The 17,370-nt window shown below is 48.0% G+C and overlaps 2 protein-coding genes across 2 annotated transcripts in view; one reads left to right on the top strand and one right to left on the bottom strand.

Moving 5' to 3' along the window:
- Positions 1-3,681: 3,681 nt before the first annotated feature.
- Positions 3,682-12,444, bottom strand: SPCS1 (signal peptidase complex subunit 1). The gene is made up of 4 exons (XM_086939416.1): positions 12,005-12,444; positions 5,437-5,496; positions 5,267-5,353; positions 3,682-3,958 (listed from the first exon to the last, which is right to left on the bottom strand). The coding sequence occupies exons 1-4, from the start codon at positions 12,038-12,040 to the stop codon at positions 3,839-3,841; spliced, it is 303 nt and encodes a 100-aa protein (XP_086795542.1). The 5' UTR covers positions 12,041-12,444; the 3' UTR covers positions 3,682-3,838.
- A 57-nt stretch (positions 12,445-12,501) lies between these two features.
- Positions 12,502-17,370, top strand: part of GLT8D1 (glycosyltransferase 8 domain containing 1) — a 70,932-nt gene continuing 66,063 nt past the window's right edge. The window contains exon 1 of the mRNA XM_086939415.1: positions 12,502-12,827. The gene's annotated coding sequence lies outside the window, so the exon portion shown is untranslated. The remainder of the gene's footprint in view (positions 12,828-17,370) is intronic.

Here is a 17,370-nt window from a genome sequence, read left to right as displayed (position 1 = left end):
ACAAGAGCATGCATTGTTGTGTAGTTCCTAATAATCTGTGCATTGTTTAAACTAAGGGCTTGGTGCCTAGACTGGTTCCAGCCACCATCGCAGAATATGTTGGCCTACAGACAGGCTAGCTCACAGTGCCACGGTAAGCCCCCCTGATCTACCAGCGAGCGAACAATTTCTGGCAACCACTGAACAGGACAACCCTGAACACTCCGTGATCGTGGAAACCGTGCAGAATCTTTTACTCTGTCACTCATGCTTGCTTTCTCTCAGACAGGTATACAGAATGCACACATTTTCAATATATTTATTGAACCAACGCTATTCTTGTATAAAATACATGTGCTGCAATGATTAGTAGATAGAAGCAAATAAAAGGAGATTACAAGCACCAAGAGGGTAAACAGTAGATACATTTCTACCATGCCGCTGAAGCAATTAATATATGCAAAATAGTAATCCAATGTACTCCTACGATGCGGACCCTACACTAAGTATACCTAGAGTGTGTCTGGGTGTAAAGCAAAGAATCCCTCCCAAGGGACGATCTAACCGCATTACCTGATTGGATAGAGTGAAGGACCCTGTCGTGGTCACAAGTTGGACACCTGTCATGGAATGCCAGACCTGCTTGTGGTGGTTTCTCAGCATGCACAGACGTTCAGTGTCAGCAGAAGTGCTTCCTCTCCCAATCTATCAGGATGCCTATTATTTATAATAAAAAGCAGCCTTTGCGATGTGCGCGCTAGATTAGTGATGTTATGGATACGTAATATTACAGTCGCCCATGGATGAAGACAGGACTTTTGTAACTAGTGTGCAGAGAGGCCTTGTACATGACGTTCAAGACATAATGATAATCGTTTGTGAAGCTGGATGTCTAAAGAAGGTAGTTTCAGAGAAACTAATCCAACACTATCGTGGATGCAAATGTGTGCCAAAGGTCACTGTTGAAATGTTATTTTCTAGGACAATGAAGGAGCTGCCTCGCCTAATGGCCCTAACTCTGGAATATAACAGCATATTGAAGGAAGGAAAAAGGAGTGATGAATACCTCTTGCTGCAGCTGTCTACGCTCATCAGGATGGCAGAGCAGCCCTGATCCAAGACAATTCTATGTCATCACAGACAGCTACAGCAGCAGTCTCAGTGTGGCAAGGTGGTAGAAAACCAGAAAATATGATAAAGATGCCAATGTATTGATAAACTTGCTTTCCCCAAATTTATGCAGGGAAGAAAAGTACTAATCTATAAAGGAACACATTGCCATGAGCCGAGATGCCTTGGAGAGTGACTGCAGGTATACCAAACAGGCCCTTATCAAGGAGGCCTTCGCAACGCAAGCAGTCCACAGATCGACATTACCAGATTGTATTCCAGACCAGGGTCCAGGCTGGATTGGGCCCTTAGAACCTTGCAACACTCACCATAGTCACCTTTTTGCTACACTTGCCCTGACGAAGTTCAACCTTTGAACGAAACGCGTTGGCTGATGCTTTGAGCAAATCCTATAGATTGTTTGAAATACTGATTTACATCTTTTTTGCAACAAAGACACGGATCAAGCTTCTTTATTGATGTTATACTAACTTGGGAGTGCACCTCTCCATTGTTCTCAAACTAATCTATAAAGGGTCAGTATCAAGTTTTATTTATCAACAGAGAGAACAGTGCTTCTTGTCATATATCCGGGCCTGAGGCATTCGTGAGCAAAAGACTGGAGAGATCTAAGCAAAGGGCTGACAGCGGTCATAGCCAAGGATACAACGAGGGCAGGGATCACATAATGGAAATAATGGCAGGGCAGACTCAGTCGACAGAGGGGGGAGAAGTGAGAGATTACAGACAAAGCAGTCTGCAGAAGAATGCCGTATAGCATCTTCCAGAGAGCAGGGAAATATTGCAGATTTTATCATGGGATGAGCTAACGGTGTTAACACCAGCAATACCAGATGAACACAGCTGCTTCACAACGGAGATGTAACTGGAAGAGCTGCTGGAAGTCTGCATTCTGGGAGCAGAGATACTGCCAGCTCACCCGATAAGACCAGAGCAGAGGGCTAGTCTGTCCATCGGAGATCTAAATGTTCGGAGTGATATTCGCCAGTCCTAAGGTCAGCCACGGACTAGAGGGCAATTGGGTTGAGGTGATGAGAGTGAAAAGTCTTGAGGGGGCTGAGTGTGGTGCCGATGGAAGAGCAGTAAGCCACATCTGCGAGCCATGTTATGTAAAGCGTGGTTATGGTGGTGGTTTTTTTCGTACTGAACTTGAATCTTGCACTCAGTAACATTTTATTGCTCCGAAATCCTACTTGTAGCTTTAAAATGGTCTAAGAGTTAAACACATGAATGTAAAACCCTATATCATGAGAGTGGAGCAGATGGGCCATTGAGGTGATGGAATATCCATGAGTATCAGCAACAGAGGTGAACCCTGCTGGACTCCCCAGGAGAGGAGCATGTGTCGTGGTGTCCTGAATCCCTGGAGCTGCAGTAGATGGTGCGCCCATCCTGTTCTGTGGGGACCACGACTAACATTACACTTTATACGCAGAGTACAAGATTCTGGCCAACAAAGCATTTCTTTTTCAAAAGAACATTTGTGTGTGACATAGGACAGTGTAATTCTGTAAAAATAGTATCTATGTTTTCTTAATTGTGGGACCACGTATGTATGTACGCTCTGTGCAATTAGAAAATAAGGTTTCTGTGAAACCTCTAAAAATCTAATTAGGTATACATTTTTAGAATTATAATGTTGCGTACCCACAACCCACTGGCGTAGGTAGGGCTGCATGAATACCTTGACTATGACGAATGTCAGATTTAGTAAAATAATAATCATTAAAAAAATATCAACACGCACTTTGACCTCATGTGATTTAATTTAAACGGCAAGCATTTAAATAGTGCTTCTAAAATGAAACTTTTGGCAAAACACAGCTAAGGAGGGAACAAAACATTAAGCGTTGAATTGGTTTTGATGCTAAAAAGAATTCTCATACTTTTTGTTAAGGGGCACATGATATTGAATGGTATAATTAAACTTATTTGTTCAAATAAAAAACATGTTATGGCCTTTCAAAGGTGAAAGAGCTTGAAAACACGAAAGTAAATATGGAATGTAATTCTTTGTTTCTGAAGTCTGACTCCTCAGCTAGATTCACACACTGTGCACTATTCTGTCATGTAGTGGGAGGGTACACAAATGTTTAAAATGATCAACATTTTTAGAGCAGGCGGTGACCAAGAGGAGCTCTAGGATGTCTATAATTATTTGTGAATTTAATGCCAGCTAGCACAGGGTAAAGGAACTGCAACCCCAGCCTCCCCTGCCCCCCGAATCCAGACTCTTGTACATGGACCAGAACATCCAGCTCCATGTCGTGTTGAGGGAGCAGCAGAGGTGCTCTTAAATACATCCACCCGCCCACAGAGGTCTGAAAAGCTGGCCAGCTAGAGCAGTGGCGCTGTTAACGCTGCCAACACTAAACGCCGTCTGTCGCAAAGCATCACACCCACGTAATGTCAATGTTTCTCTTCTGGCTAAACGCTCACAAGCAAGGCCTACCCTCCACATTCCGCCAGTGGCCAGATAGTTACAAATGGCTGATTGCAGCCCCTACTGTACTACCTTCTCCTACAGGTGAAAATGCTGGCAGTTTGGCCAGGTATAAAGCAAAGAAAACATGTGGCTCAACCGTATTTTAATGTAAACATTTCAGATACAAAATGCAGAGCGCCCTCGGTGTCACTTCAGTGCCAGTGGAGTTGGATTTCTGCCTGAACGTGCGGCCACTAGGTTCTCCTGCTAATAAAGGAATGGCTACAGTTTTATAGAACTCAATTATTTGTGCTTCTTTGAAGACTTTTTATCAACAGACTTCTTCTCTTCTGCTCCACAGTCTTGGGCAGGAAGCCATTTTAGGGGATTCCGTCGATACATAGGCCATGGCGGAAGCGTAAGCTTATGAAAGAAGAAAACACATTTAATGTCAGATTTGTAGAGCAAAGCACCACACTGCAGACATCTACCTTCTTCACCCAAATAAAACCATGCTCAGACCCTTAGCAAGATACAGAAATAGCAAACCCAACAGTTATATGGAGACAGTCAGCAGCAGTGTACGGTTTCCTTCCCCACCATACAACCACATAATGGGGCGCCACCGTCAGCTTTGCTCTACACACAAGTACAACGTGCAGCAGCCGCATAATCCAGACAAATGCGCACACACCCACCCACCCAGAATAGCGAAAGGACAACAGGACAAGCTTCTTCACATGCACAGATTACAGGCAATAGCCAGCTTCACTCACATACAGACAGGTGGGGTAGGGACAGTACGGGGATTCGGATGGGGGTTGCTGCTACCCATCTCTCCCAACCAGTAGGATCTCCCTGCATGCACAGTTTCTAGAAAATGCTTTGCTGAACTTCACTTATTTTTTCACAATTTAATTTAAGGAAAGTGTATGAAAAAAATGTATATTTAATTGAAAACACCACCTCTGAAATGTACATTAATTTTAAAAGCAAAAATGAAAGCAGGGAATGGTGCGCGTTTCCGTGGACCTTGCCTCGCGAGACAGACATACTGAGGATTTAACAATTATGGAAGCTGCGCTGTCCCATTGTGCACAACAACGTCAGTCTGGACATTACATTTTTTGGTTGGGGGGGGGGGGGGGGGGGGGGGGGGGGGCGGCGTGTGGCGTTAGGGAAACAATCTAATCAGACTGAATTCCAATTGCAATATTCATAAACAGAGTTAAGTAGCAAGCTCAACACCATACCTCTGAGGTGGGAGGACAGGAAAATTGAGGTTAACTAAAGGATAACTATACAAGCAGATTCCACACAGAACACAGGCCCACAAGAGCATCTGTTCTCAGTCAGTAAAAATGTTCTGGGACTGGTTTGTTCCTCCTAAAAGGACTGCAGCTACCTTCTCCCTGGTGGAATAAGCCTTATGTTTACTAGGCAGGGATTGATGCATGAAACAAAGCTCACTCACCCTTCCAGCTGACAATCACTCAGAAGGTGACTGTCCATAAGTGCTAGAGATCTGCCTTAGGTGTATGTTTACAAGATGGTCACAACAACTCATCTGGGACAATATTCACCCCACAGGTGAAAGTAGCTGCTGTTATTTTATAGCTAGAGTGCAGTGCCAGGGAGTAAACGCCTTCATCTATTGTGGAAGTGACAGAGAGGAGGGATGCGCTCAGACAACAGAAGAGGTGTTAAAACCAATGGTACTTCCTGACTTACCAAACATGACAAGGCAAATCCAGCCATCACTATATATACAGTCCAGCCAAACTGCTCTATCATGTAACCATATACAAAGCCAATCACCTGCAAGAAAAAAAAGATACTCAAATTTGGCATCCAGAACATAAAGTCCAAACTGCATAAAACAGAAGCATAACACCACTTACTGCTGAGACAACGATGATCCCCTGAAATATCTGCTCCGCCAGTTTCTGGCCCTTGTAGTCCTGGGTGAAAAGAAACACATGGATGAAAGAGATACTAGACGAAAACATGCATTACCTTCTCATATGTCTTTCTCGCCCCCAGTACTTGCCTAGTGGACATTTGCTCCTGTGTACAGATGTTTTACAAAAGACAGAATTTTAAAATTCCCACCCCTCCAATACGGTCTCTCGCTCTACTGCCACACCTCCCATGATCCTATAAAGGAGGAAGCCAGGCATCCCACTTCCTGTTTTGTCGCTCCTGTAATTAGCTAATAGCTAAGCTTGGACGCTTGAGGTAAGAGGGTTTAAGTATATTTTAAAGAGTGTTTTGATGTTTTAGGGAGAATTTGCATCAGCAATCTCCCTCTTCTTCAATGTCTTGCAGCTGCAGCGAAAGGTCCTGCTCAGGCTGATCCGTTGGGAATGCAGCAATTATTTGATAAACATTTGAAGCCTTGCAAGCTAAGCATTTGCTTTAGTGGGGAACACTGGCTCCATGTATTCCTTTCCAACTCTGTTAGTCTTAGTTGAGGGGTCCCAAAAGCGAAAGCTGAATGTGCAACTGGCGCCTGACTTAGTCATGACGGTGGTTCCCTATGAAACACGATCAATGCACTTAGTCTCATGGGACAACGAGAATCAGCCTGGCCCAGAGACCTTGCCATTCTTGGCAGTGGAGGCAGCTGTTGAGCAGGCAGCTCGCGAAAAGAAAACTCTTTGCTTTTTGGAGTCTCGCTTGTGGCAAGATTTTCATCTAGAAGGCTGCGCAGAGTGCCTCCAGGATCCTGTGTCTGCTTAAGGCACTGATCCCATTGCAAGGAAAGTTGTGGTGCAGTAAAAACAAGCACTGGCGTTGCCAATAGGTTTCGCATTTGTAAAGTTGGAGCTATTGGTTTTGTAAATGGCATTTTAGATTTATATATCGTTATTGGCATTGTCAATAACAATATATAAATATAAAATGTCATCTACAAAACCAATAGCTCCAACTTTACAAATGCGAAACCTATTGGCAACGCCAGTGCTCGTTTATTCTACTAACCATTGCTATATTTAATTGTTTCCTGCATGAGGTTCATTACCTTTTGCATGTGACATCTGGAAGAAAACGTTTTGAACATAGTTCAATTCTGAAGAGTGGTTTTGTTAACTGTTCATTTTTTTTTTAGGCATTTCACTATGATTTTGATGTTTCGGACCGTTCTAAATTGTGGATGTTTCATTGAAATAGTTCTCAATTGCAAATAGCTATTGCGATCAGGAGTGAACACTTTATGCACGCATGCTGATTTTATTTATTTATCTAAAAAATACTTAATTTTGTGGGGGATATTGTTTCCTGCTACTGGCTAATAACATCCCCTCATCTATCAGTGCTCTTTGCACCATCGGGTTAAAGTTCTCGCATTTCTTGTGTCTCAATAGAGCAATTGACACGCAAACTGGTTTCTTTAAAAAAAATAACCCCCATAGCTGCATTGTTTTACGTTGGAAAATTCATAGTAACTTATGTTTCCAAACTGTAAATTACATGGTAAGGACGACAATGAGACAACAGTTTCTTTGGAATTGCATACTTCAGTTCCACAGGGCATAGTAAGGCAATGTTTATAATTTGTTAAAAAAAGTTCACGTTCGCTGAGACTTGGCCTCGCAATGCTGGCAAATGGCCAGAGAGAAGCCGGATGGGGGCGGGAGAGCCTGGTGGGTGGGGGGAGGGGGGGGCGGGAATGCGAGCGAGGGGAGGAGAAGTGTGGCAGGCGGCATAGTAAGTGTCCAGTCTATTTCACAAAAAAGGCTAAAGTTCGCAGACTACGAAAGATTCCTGTTTAGTGGATGGAGATTTTTCTAAATGTGAAAAACGATAGTAGAAGGTGTTTGAACCAAATATGTACATCTTTCCTCACTGATGAGGTAGTTTGATGTATGCAGTGCAATTCGTTGTCTCTATTAGTTGATAAGGGCATACGGGTCAACAGAATATTCACGATGAGCCAGCCATCACCGCATTTTATGTCCATATCAGTTTAATTCTGAAAGTGCATAATAGTATAATGAAAGTCTTTGTTTGCTTGAATGTTTTTCCTCCATACGGCAGGCGGATTAGGGAGATGCGTGGAGGGAAGCCGGATGGGGGCGGGAGAGCCTGGGGGGGGGGGGGGGAATGCGAGCGAGGGGAGGAGAAGTGTGGCAGGCGGATTAGGGAGATGCGCGTGCTTGTGTGGTCACGTGACCCACTTTTGTGGTCACGTGACTCGCATGCACTGTGGATAAACCGCAGTGGTTTGACGAGTCGAATCGAGCACTTGAATTTTTGCCTATTACATTCGCAAGCGAATGATAATAGGTGAAACCTAAAAAAGAAGGTACATAAAGGAGAACTTCTCATGGGAGGATGACTGTTCGGTTCAGATCCCCCCCCCCCCCCCCCCTGTGGAAGAAACCTGGATAATGTTTGAACAGTCAGTTTATGCTTCAGTTAAAGCCAGAGTGTTACTATTTTCTTCAGAACACTTTATGCCCCATAAGGGTGAGCTTAGCCTTTCATCCTTCAGAGGGTGATGGGTTGAGCACGGTTTGTGCGGTTGCAGTCACGCCTGTATTTGAAAGACCCTGTTTAACCCTTCTGGTTTAGGGTAGGAAGAGACCGGAGGCAGATTCATTCAAAGGTCAGCCAGGAGATAGAGCGCAGTGGCGCTTTTAAACTTTTGGTTGCACTGTTGCGTTATGGATATATATATATATACACATTGACAAAGGCATTTTCCGAAACACGTCTGTTTGCACACCAACTTTATTAAGAGAGATGAGAATCCTCTCCTTTACGTGCTGGCGATTTTGTGTTGTGTGGAGCAGAAATTGAGTCTGCGAGTTCACCCTCGTGCGGTGAAGCACCCGTCCATAATTGCAGAGGCTTTGGCGACCTTTGAGGCTGCGTATATATGTACGTACATATATGTCTGTATATATTTTTTACGTTTAACGGTTTTTAAAAAAACATTTATTAGTCTTTATTTCAACCGCATTGATTATAAAAGACAATAAATATTTGACATCACCAAAGAGTACAAGTGTAAAATGCAGTTCTCAACAAGGACTATACATAAAAATATGATAAAACATGTTAAAAAGACAAGCAATTTATATATCAATTAAAAAAGCTTATACGGGCTTTTTTGTACGGTAAAAAAAATTAACATTGGTGCAGGCTAATAATTCATATAGTACTCTATACCAGGGTTCCCAATACTGGTTAAGAAGTATGATAAATAACCGGGCTGGAGAGCTAAGCAGAAGACAGTGTCAACTAAGCACTGTCGCAGCCCGCTTGATATATATATATATATATATATATATACACACACACACACACACACATACACACATTTTTCTTTTACAATTATCTGAGCACTCTCATTGGTCAACCAAGCTGAAAGGCAAGTAGTTCCAAAAGAATCAAAATTCTATGTATAAGATGTAGTTCCTCCTGATGGTTGCACATGGTCCATTGTTACTATCGGACAGTTCCTTTAATGATAATTCATTTATTGTAAAACTTGCTTGAAGCCAACAGGTTTCATTCAATTACAACTTCTTCAGGGCTGATTTAGTGTTTGTGTTCCCTCCCATCTATCCATATTTAGGTGGGTAATCTGATGTGCTGCATTTATCGTATGTAAACAAAATATATATAGCCAATCTAGGGATCAGGCATTTACTCTGAAAGAGCATGCTAGCCAAATGGCTGTGGCCTGTTTCCATACAATAGGCCTACTTCGCCGAGTTTTCCCCTTATTACCAGACTCTTTTTGGAAAACTCTTGTCCAGGCACTTGATCTAAGTCATAAACAACACGAGAGATACCAGAAGTCTGCATACAGGAACCTAAATAGTGTTCCCTCTGTAAAACAAAACCAACAGGTTAATGTTTAGGTCATGTCAATCTTAATAGATGTATGACCGCAGGAGAAGAGGGAAGGAAAACTAGAAAGATAGCCTCACAGGTGCTGAAAAAATCCCCATCAGCCCGCTCAATAGCGGAGCATCGTCATCTGGGTAGTATGGTTGACAAATGTGGTATCCAGTGTGCCCTTCCTTAGGAACAACCCAAGGCTAGCAAAACTTGGACCATCATATTGACCCTCAACCAGTAGAGATGATCAAGTGCAGACTGAAAGGGTTAAGTTGCAGTGCTCGAAAAGTTGTGAAAAAGAAAAGGAAAAACTTTAAATCCAAGTGTTCTAAAAATACCTACCTTGATGTCATTGGAAAAACTTTATTGGGTCTGAGGGATGGTTAAAAGCAGAGTGAAAAATAGCATGCAAGGAATTGCTATTCACCATGAATCTTATTTGGTCGACATGTTTCAGCCTAGATAGGCTTTCTTCAGGACCTATGATGCACTACTGCAACATCAACTTACTGTGTCAAAGAACTAATAAGTGGTTCCAACTCCTCAATATTAGAGAGTTGGGTGTCTTCTCCCAAAATGTAGGGAGGAATAACCTCACCTCACCTGGCACTGGCTCACAGTGAAGGAGGCCACGCACTCTCCGTCGTTACCTCGCTCTGGAATGTGAGCCGAGGGGGAGGTGACCTCCCCCTCGGCTCACATTGATGTTGCAGTAGTGCATCATAGGTCCTGAAGAAAGCCTATCTAGGCTGAAACATGTCGACCAAATAAGATTCATGGTGAATAGCAATTCCTTGCATGCTATTTTTCACTCTGCTTTTAACCATACCACCTTGATGGTCAGACCCAATAAAGTTTTTCCAATGACATCAAGGTAGGTATTTTTAGAACACTTGGATTTAAAGTTTTTCCTTTTCTTTTTCACAACTTTTCGAGCACTGCAACTTAACCCTTTCAGTCTGCACTTGATCATCTCTACTGGTTGAGGGTCAATATGATGGTCCAAGTTTTGCTAGCCTTGGGTTGTTCCTAAGGAAGGGCACACTGGATACCACATTTGTCAACCATACTACCCAGATGACGATGCTCCGCTATTGAGCGGGCTGATGGGGATTTTTTCAGCACCTGTGAGGCTATCTTTCTAGTTTTCCTTCCCTCTTCTCCTGCGGTCATACATCTATTAAGATTGACATGACCTACACATTAACCTGTTGGTTTTGTTTTACAGAGGGAACACTATTTAGGTTCCTGTATGCAGACTTCTGGTATCTCTCGTGTTGTTTATTGCTAAGTTGGGGGACAAGGTACCAAAGTAGTCTATAAATACTATTCCCCTGAGGCCCTCCCCTATCCTGTGTGTTTTGACTTGATCTAAGTCGCCTGGACTATTGTAATGGCCCGTTAGTCTCTGTAAATGATGCTTCACTGGCAAGACTACAGGTGGTTGAGAATACGGACGGTCCTTAATGCTCCGCCAAGGACTCCCTCCCTCTCTCTCCTAATGAAATTACACTGGCTCCCCATCCATCAAAGAGTCAAGTTCAAAATCTGCTGCACCATCCATAAGGCATTGCTTAACTCAGGACCGTTATATCTCTCTGAGACATGTATGCCTTATGCCCCTTCAAGATAACTCCGCTCGAGCACAAAAAATCTGCTGATGGTGCCGCAAGTAAGAAGAGCAAGATTAGGAGGAAGAGCCTTAGCCCATCTTGGCTCCCGCTATTGGAATGAACTGCCGTCTCCCCTGAGGCAGTGTCCAGACCAGCTAAAATTCCGAAAGCAGCTGAAGAATATTATTTTTCTCACCGACTAACTCAAAGTTACTTTGGTCTTCTTGTGTCGCTAAAGCGCAGAGATACCCCTTCGGGGATCGTTTCTAGCACCATACAAATAAATAAATGTGTTTTTGTCCACCACCCGGAGGATCTGTTGATCATACAATGTTGATTCTTTTGTAGTTCCTTACCTTTCACCTCGAGTGTGAGTTGGGAGTTCATGTGTGACATTCCTAGTGGTCAGCCACCTGTGTGCTGCCTTGGAACAGGGGGTTGTGGAGGCTGAGCTCTTCTCTGCCTTGTGCACCAGGATTCAAATGTGGAGTGGTTTGGACTGCTGTTGGCAATAGTGAAATGTGCGGTCCTTTGAGCCTCTGAGACTCCACTGTTCTGCTCTCGCCAGGTTCATGCGGCTGCTTCAAGGAGTCAAACAGAAGGACTCCCTCTGCATGGCTGATCCGACGCCGCCCCAACCGAGAGAGAGAGGTCACCTCAGCATGGACCGGGCAGAGGAGGAACCCCAGCTACTGGCTCGCCCCCTCCCTCTCGGGGGAGACTTCTCCAGCACCCAGCCCGTACTTGACCCCCCCAGAGCTGCTTCCTCTCAGGCCTTAACCGCAAACTCACCCCAGCTGCTTTCTTCACCCCCATCTGCTTCCTTCGCCCGCCAATGCTGCCCCACCCCCCGGTGTCTGCACCAGTCTCCATCCCCAGGACTAGGGGAGAACCCCCACCCATGGCCGCCCCTCTGAAACCCCACCCCCCACAGCTGCACCACCACCTGCATGGGGATGGCGCTCACATCCCCCCGCCCCGTGGGATCCCTCTCACCCACCATCTGCGTGGGGATGGCGCTCAGGAGGCCCCTCATGGTCGCGTCTCCTCTGCTCTCCGCTTCACCGGCGCCTGAACTAGAGCTACGTACACCCACCGCAGCCGGAAGTGCGCCCCGGAAATGAAAACAAGAACAGCGTCCACTTCCGGCCGACTCCGGCGCCTTCTTGGAATGGGACTGCTTCCTGCAACACCCCAGCACATCCGACTTCGTACCCACCTACTGAACCAGCTCTCTCCCGGGGTCCTAGAATGAAGGATTCTAAAGATGATGTCACTGCAGCCCAGCGCCCTCTACCGGTGTAGCTATCAGATGGGTCAGCGCTCTCGTTCTTTCAGTGTAACCGTGCACTTAGCGCCATCTGTGAATGGTCTACGTCTGTGTGTGGCTAAAGCCTGCGGACAGACGAGGAGGGGGTGTTTGGCCTAAACACTGCAGACACCGCTCCAACATGGCCGCCAAGTTCGTGCCAGCGTGCACTGCGCGTGCGCAGTGAAGGGCAGAACCAAGCGCAAGGACCTGGACCAGGGCGGCCATGATAGATCGGGACCGGCCCAACGCAAGGACCCTTCGAGGCCCCCGGGGGAGGTGTGCTGCAGCAGGTGGTGACAACAAGGTACAGACACAGGGACTCTGTGTCAGAATTAACCCCCTCGCCCTCGGCGCATACTGGCCTCAAATCCCTGCACTATTCTCTCCAGGCACTGTACTAGACACCTCACTCCCCTGCTCTGCCTGCTGCTGTGTTGGCATTTGGAAGCAGCAGAGGCACCACTAGGAGTGAGCTGCAACAACTGTGTGAGAGCTGCACCAACTGCAGGAGGTAAGGAAGAGCTGCTTCTAGACGAGGTAAGGGTGAGCTGCACCTACAGGGGGAGTATTGTGATAGCTGCAGCCACTGGGAGAGCAGTGTGAGAGCTGCAGCCACTGGAAGAGCTGTGTGAGAGCTGCAGCCACTGGAAGAGCTGTGTGAGAGCTGCAGCCACTGGGAGAGCTGTGTGAGAGCTGCAGCCACTGGGAGAGCTGTGTGAGAGCTGCAGCCACTGGGAGAGCAGTGTGAGAGCTGCAGCCTCTGGAAGAGCTATGTGAGAGCTGCAGCCACAGGAAGAGCTGTGTGAGAGCTGCAGCCACTGAGGGAGCAGTGTGAGAGCTGTAGCCACTGGAAGAGCTGTGTGAGAGCTGCAGCCACTGGAAGAGCTGTGTGAGAGCTACTGCCACTGGAAGAGCAGTGTGAGAGCTGCAGCCACTGGAAGAGCTGTGTGAGAGCTGCAGCCCCTGGAAGAGCTGTGTGAGAGCTGCAGCCCCTGGAAGAGCAGTGTGAGAGCTGCAGCCACTGGAAGAGCAGTGTGTGAAGTGAGAGCTGCTGCTGGAGGAGGTGTGGGTGAGCTGCACCCACTGGGAGAGGTAGGAGTGAGCTGCATCCACTGGAAGAGCTGTGTGAGAGCTGCAGGCACTGAGGGACCTGTGTGAGAGCTGCAGCCACTGGAAGAGCAGTGTGAGAGCTGCAGCCACTGGAAGAGCAGTGTGAGAGCTACAGCCACTGGAAGAGCTGTATGTGAAGTGAGAGCTGCTGCTGGAGGAGGTGTGGTGAGCTGCACCTACTGGAGGAGGCAGGGGTGAGTTGCTGCTGGAGGAGGCAGGGGTAAGCTGCACCTACTGGAGGAGGCAGGGGTGAGTTGCTGGAGGAGGCAGGGGTGAGCTGCACCTACGGGAGGAGGCAGGGTTGAGCTGCACTTACTGGAGGAGGCAGGGGTGAGCTGCTGCTGGAGGAGGCAGGGGTGAGCTGCACCTACTTGAGGAGGCAGGGGTGAGCTGCAACTACTGGAGGAGGCAGGGGTGAGCTGCAACTACTGGAGGAGGCAGGAGTGAGCTGCAACTACTTGAGCAGGCAGGGGTGAGCTGCACCTACTGGAGGAGGTAGGGGTGAGTTGCTGCTGGAGGAGGCAGGGGTGAGCTGCTGTTGGAGGAGGCAGGGGTGAGTTGCTGCTGGAGGAGGCAGGGGTGAGCTGCTGCTGGAGGAGGCAGGGGTGAGCTGCTCCTAATGGAGGAGGAAGGAGTGAGCTGCTGCTGGAGGAGGCAGGGGTGAGCTGCAACTACTGGAGGAGGCAGGGGTGAGCTGCACCTACAGGAGGAGGCAGGGGTGAGCTGCTGCTGGAGGAGGCAGGGGTGAGCTGCTGCTGGAGGAGGCAGGGGTGAGCTGCTGCTGGAGGAGGCAGGGGTGAGCTGCAACTACTGGAGGGGGCAGGGGTGAGCTGCAACTACTGGAGGAGGCAGGAGTTAGCTGCAACTACTGGAGGAGGCAGGGGTGAGCTGCACATACTAAGGGAGGCAGGGGTGAGCTGCACCTACTGGAGGCGGCAGGGGTGAGCTGCAACTACTGGAGGAGGAAGGGGTGAGCTGCACCTACAGGAGGAGGCAGGGGTGAGCTGCTGCTGGAGGAGGCAGGGGTGAGCTGCTGCTGGAGGAGGCAGGGGTGAGCTGCTGCTGGAGGAGGCAGGGGTGAGCTGCAACTACTGGAGGGGGCAGGGGTGAGCTGCAACTACTGGAGGAGGCAGGAGTGAGCTGCAACTACTGGAGGAGGCAGGGGTGAGCTGCACCTACTAAGGGAGGCAGGGGTGAGCTGCACCTACTGGAGGCGGCAGGGGTGAGCTGCAACTACTGGAGGAGGAAGGGGTGAGCTGCACCTACAGGAGGAGGCAGGGGTGAGCTGCTGCTGGAGGAGGTAGGGGTAAGCTGCTGCTGGAGGAGGCAGGGGTGAGCTGCAACTACTGGAGGAGGCAGGGGTGAGCTGCACCTACAGGAGGAGGCAGGGGTGAGCTGCTGCTGGAGGAGTTAGGGGTAAGCTGCTGCTGGAGGAGGCAGGGGTGAGCTGCACTACTGGAGGGGGCAGGGGTGAGCTGCAACTACTGGAGGAGGCAGGAGTGAGCTGCAACTACTTGAGCAGGCAGGGGTAAGCTGCAACTACTTGAGCAGGCAGGGGTAAGCTGCACCTACGGGAGGAGGCAGGGGCGAGCTGCACCTACGGGAGGAGGCAGGGGCGAGCTGCACCTACGGAAGGAGGCAGGGGTGAGCTGCTCCTACAGGAGGAGGCAGGGGTGAGCTGCACCTACAGGAGGAGGCAGGGGTGAGCTGCACCTACAGGAGGAGGCAGGGGTGAGCTGCACCTACAGGAGGAGACAGGGGTGAGCTGCACCTACTCGAGGAGGCAGGGGTGAGCTGCACCTACTCGAGGAGGCAGGGGTGAGCTGCACCTACTGGAGGAGGCAGGGATGAGCTGCGCCTTCAGGAGGAGGCAGGGGTGAGCTGCACCTACAGGAGGAGGCAGGGGTGAGCTCCATCTACTGTGGAAGGCACAGGTGAGAGTGGGATGGAGGCTGAAATTAGGTGCAGGCCTTGGAAGAGAAGTGTGAGAGATGCTGGAGGAGACAGCAGTGAAGTGCCATCACAACGCAAGGGGGCAGGAGTGCGTTGCAGGCACAGGAGGAGCAGTGTGAGAGCTTAAGGAGGAAGGTTCATGGGTGAAGTGCAGCTACAGGTGGAACAATGTGAGAGCTGCTGGAGGAGGGAGGAGTTAGGTGCAGGCACAGGAGGAGGAGACTGAAGAGAGGTGCATCCACTAGAGGAGCAGTGTGAGAGCTGATGAAGGATGCATCCACTAGTCGAGAAGTGTGGCTCAATGGTTAGAGCGGCAGACCCTGATGCAGAGGTCTAGCCCGGGACCAAGGTTCAATTCCCTGCCTCGGCGGGTCTTGGGCTCAAAAATTCCACGGACCTGATAATTCTCGCCTCTGTGCCTATTCCAATCATGGAGTCCCACTCCAATAGCTTGCTTAATCTCCACAACGGCCCCCACAACGCTAAGGATGCCTGGCCTCCACCTTGGGGGGCCTAGGAGTGGACGGACGCCTCACAGGGAAAGCCATGATGGGTTCCACAGCGGTATTCGTACAAGCGCCTTGAGACCCTTGCGGGTGAGTAGTGCGCTGTACAAGTATCAATTTAAATTTTTTACATTTACGCATCAGTGAGGTGCCTGCTCAATGTTAGGAGGCAGGAGTGAGGTGCTTGCAAAGGAGGAGCAGTGTGAGATTTGCTGGAGGAGTAGGCAGGAGTGAGGTGTAGGCACAGGAGAGTCAGTGTGAGAATTAATGTAGGACAAGGCAGGAGTTGGGTTCAAGTGTGAGAGTTACCTTAGTAGGAGGCGGGTGCTTGAGTGGTCTGCTGGTGCCGGGCTGCGTGAGTAGTCTGCTGCTGTTGGAGGGAGAAGTGTGGGTGAGCTGCAGCTACCATAGGAGCGTGAAAGCTTCTGGGCTGGTCAGCTGCCCTGTTTTTTGTAAGTTTGTCTTGCACTTGGGTGGCCTGCCCCATGCCAGTACTCAGCTGGTGTGCCCTCTCCATAATCTGTCTACAAGCACTTTGTGAGTAACTGTGCTAAATACAACCTTCCTACTGACCATCTGCGCCCACCGCTTGCCCCAGGGTACAATAGATGCATGGATAGCATGATTGTAGTGTGCATAAGGGAATGAAGTGTCCTGGACTGACTATACTGCAGGATGGTTGGTTACCGTATTAGATTGAGGTAGCCTTTCTCTTAGTTGCCTTCACTTTCCGCTTGCAGGTCTCTGAACCCCTCCGTCATCTCCACTCACTGTATCTGGGTTTATTTATTTATGTTTAAATGTTTTTATTAGCATTTTCTAAAACAAGAAAGCAATACAGATAATACCATAAATAGCGATCGTTGCATATGTTTAATTTCTAGCACTTATGGTTTGTTTATTTATAACACTTCGTAACACCCATAGATTTCTTAGAGCTAAAATCATATTGTAAACAAGGAGAGAGAAAATCAGAGAACCTTATTAAACAAGCATTTGCAATGCAATAGGTCTCGCATTTACGTGAGTTTGAGCTATTGACATTGCAAATAACAATTCCTTTTATCTATTTTTTAAAACATACATAAACGGCATTGTCATTTACAATTCCAACAGCTTAAACTTGTTTAAGTTTTCATTTAAAGTAGTTGTCTCTATAACAGGCGTGCTCGTGCCGCTCCCATTCCCCCCCTCATTTGCATGTCAGGAGAGGTAAGGCAGCGTCCAATGGTCCACAAATATAGCCAAAGGGGAAAAGTCAACTGGCCAAGAGACCTTGGCCACGCTGGCCTCCGGTGCCCACTCCATGAGTCTGCAAGCAGAGCCCGCATGTGGTTGAAAAAGCAGCCACGCACAAGTATCTCAGGGTCCACTCCTACAGAAACGCACAGACAAGAACCCAGTGGAGGGCTTGGGCTGAGGGTCCGGAAGCAGAGTGCAAATTGCAAGACAGGACAATATCACGAGGGACCCAGAAAAGGTCAT

This window comes from Lissotriton vulgaris, chromosome 9, assembly GCF_964263255.1.
Source record: "Lissotriton vulgaris chromosome 9, aLisVul1.2, whole genome shotgun sequence".
NCBI lineage: Eukaryota > Metazoa > Chordata > Amphibia > Caudata > Salamandridae > Lissotriton > Lissotriton vulgaris.
Note: the sequence above shows the minus strand (reverse complement) of the source record. Positions and strands in the feature narration are given on the sequence as shown.

Bases quoted from the DNA above. Each gene is read 5' to 3' on its own strand.
- SPCS1 (XM_086939416.1), bottom strand. From the start codon at position 12,040: ATGAGGGGCCTCCTGAGCGCCATCCCCACGCAGATG. The intron at 5,497-12,004 runs GTGGGTGAGAGG...CTTTTCACCCAG, and splicing joins GCGCCATCCCCACGCAGATG to GACTACAAGGGCCAGAAACT. The intron at 5,354-5,436 runs GTAAGTGGTGTT...TTTTTCTTGCAG, and splicing joins GGATCATCGTTGTCTCAGCA to GTGATTGGCTTTGTATATGG.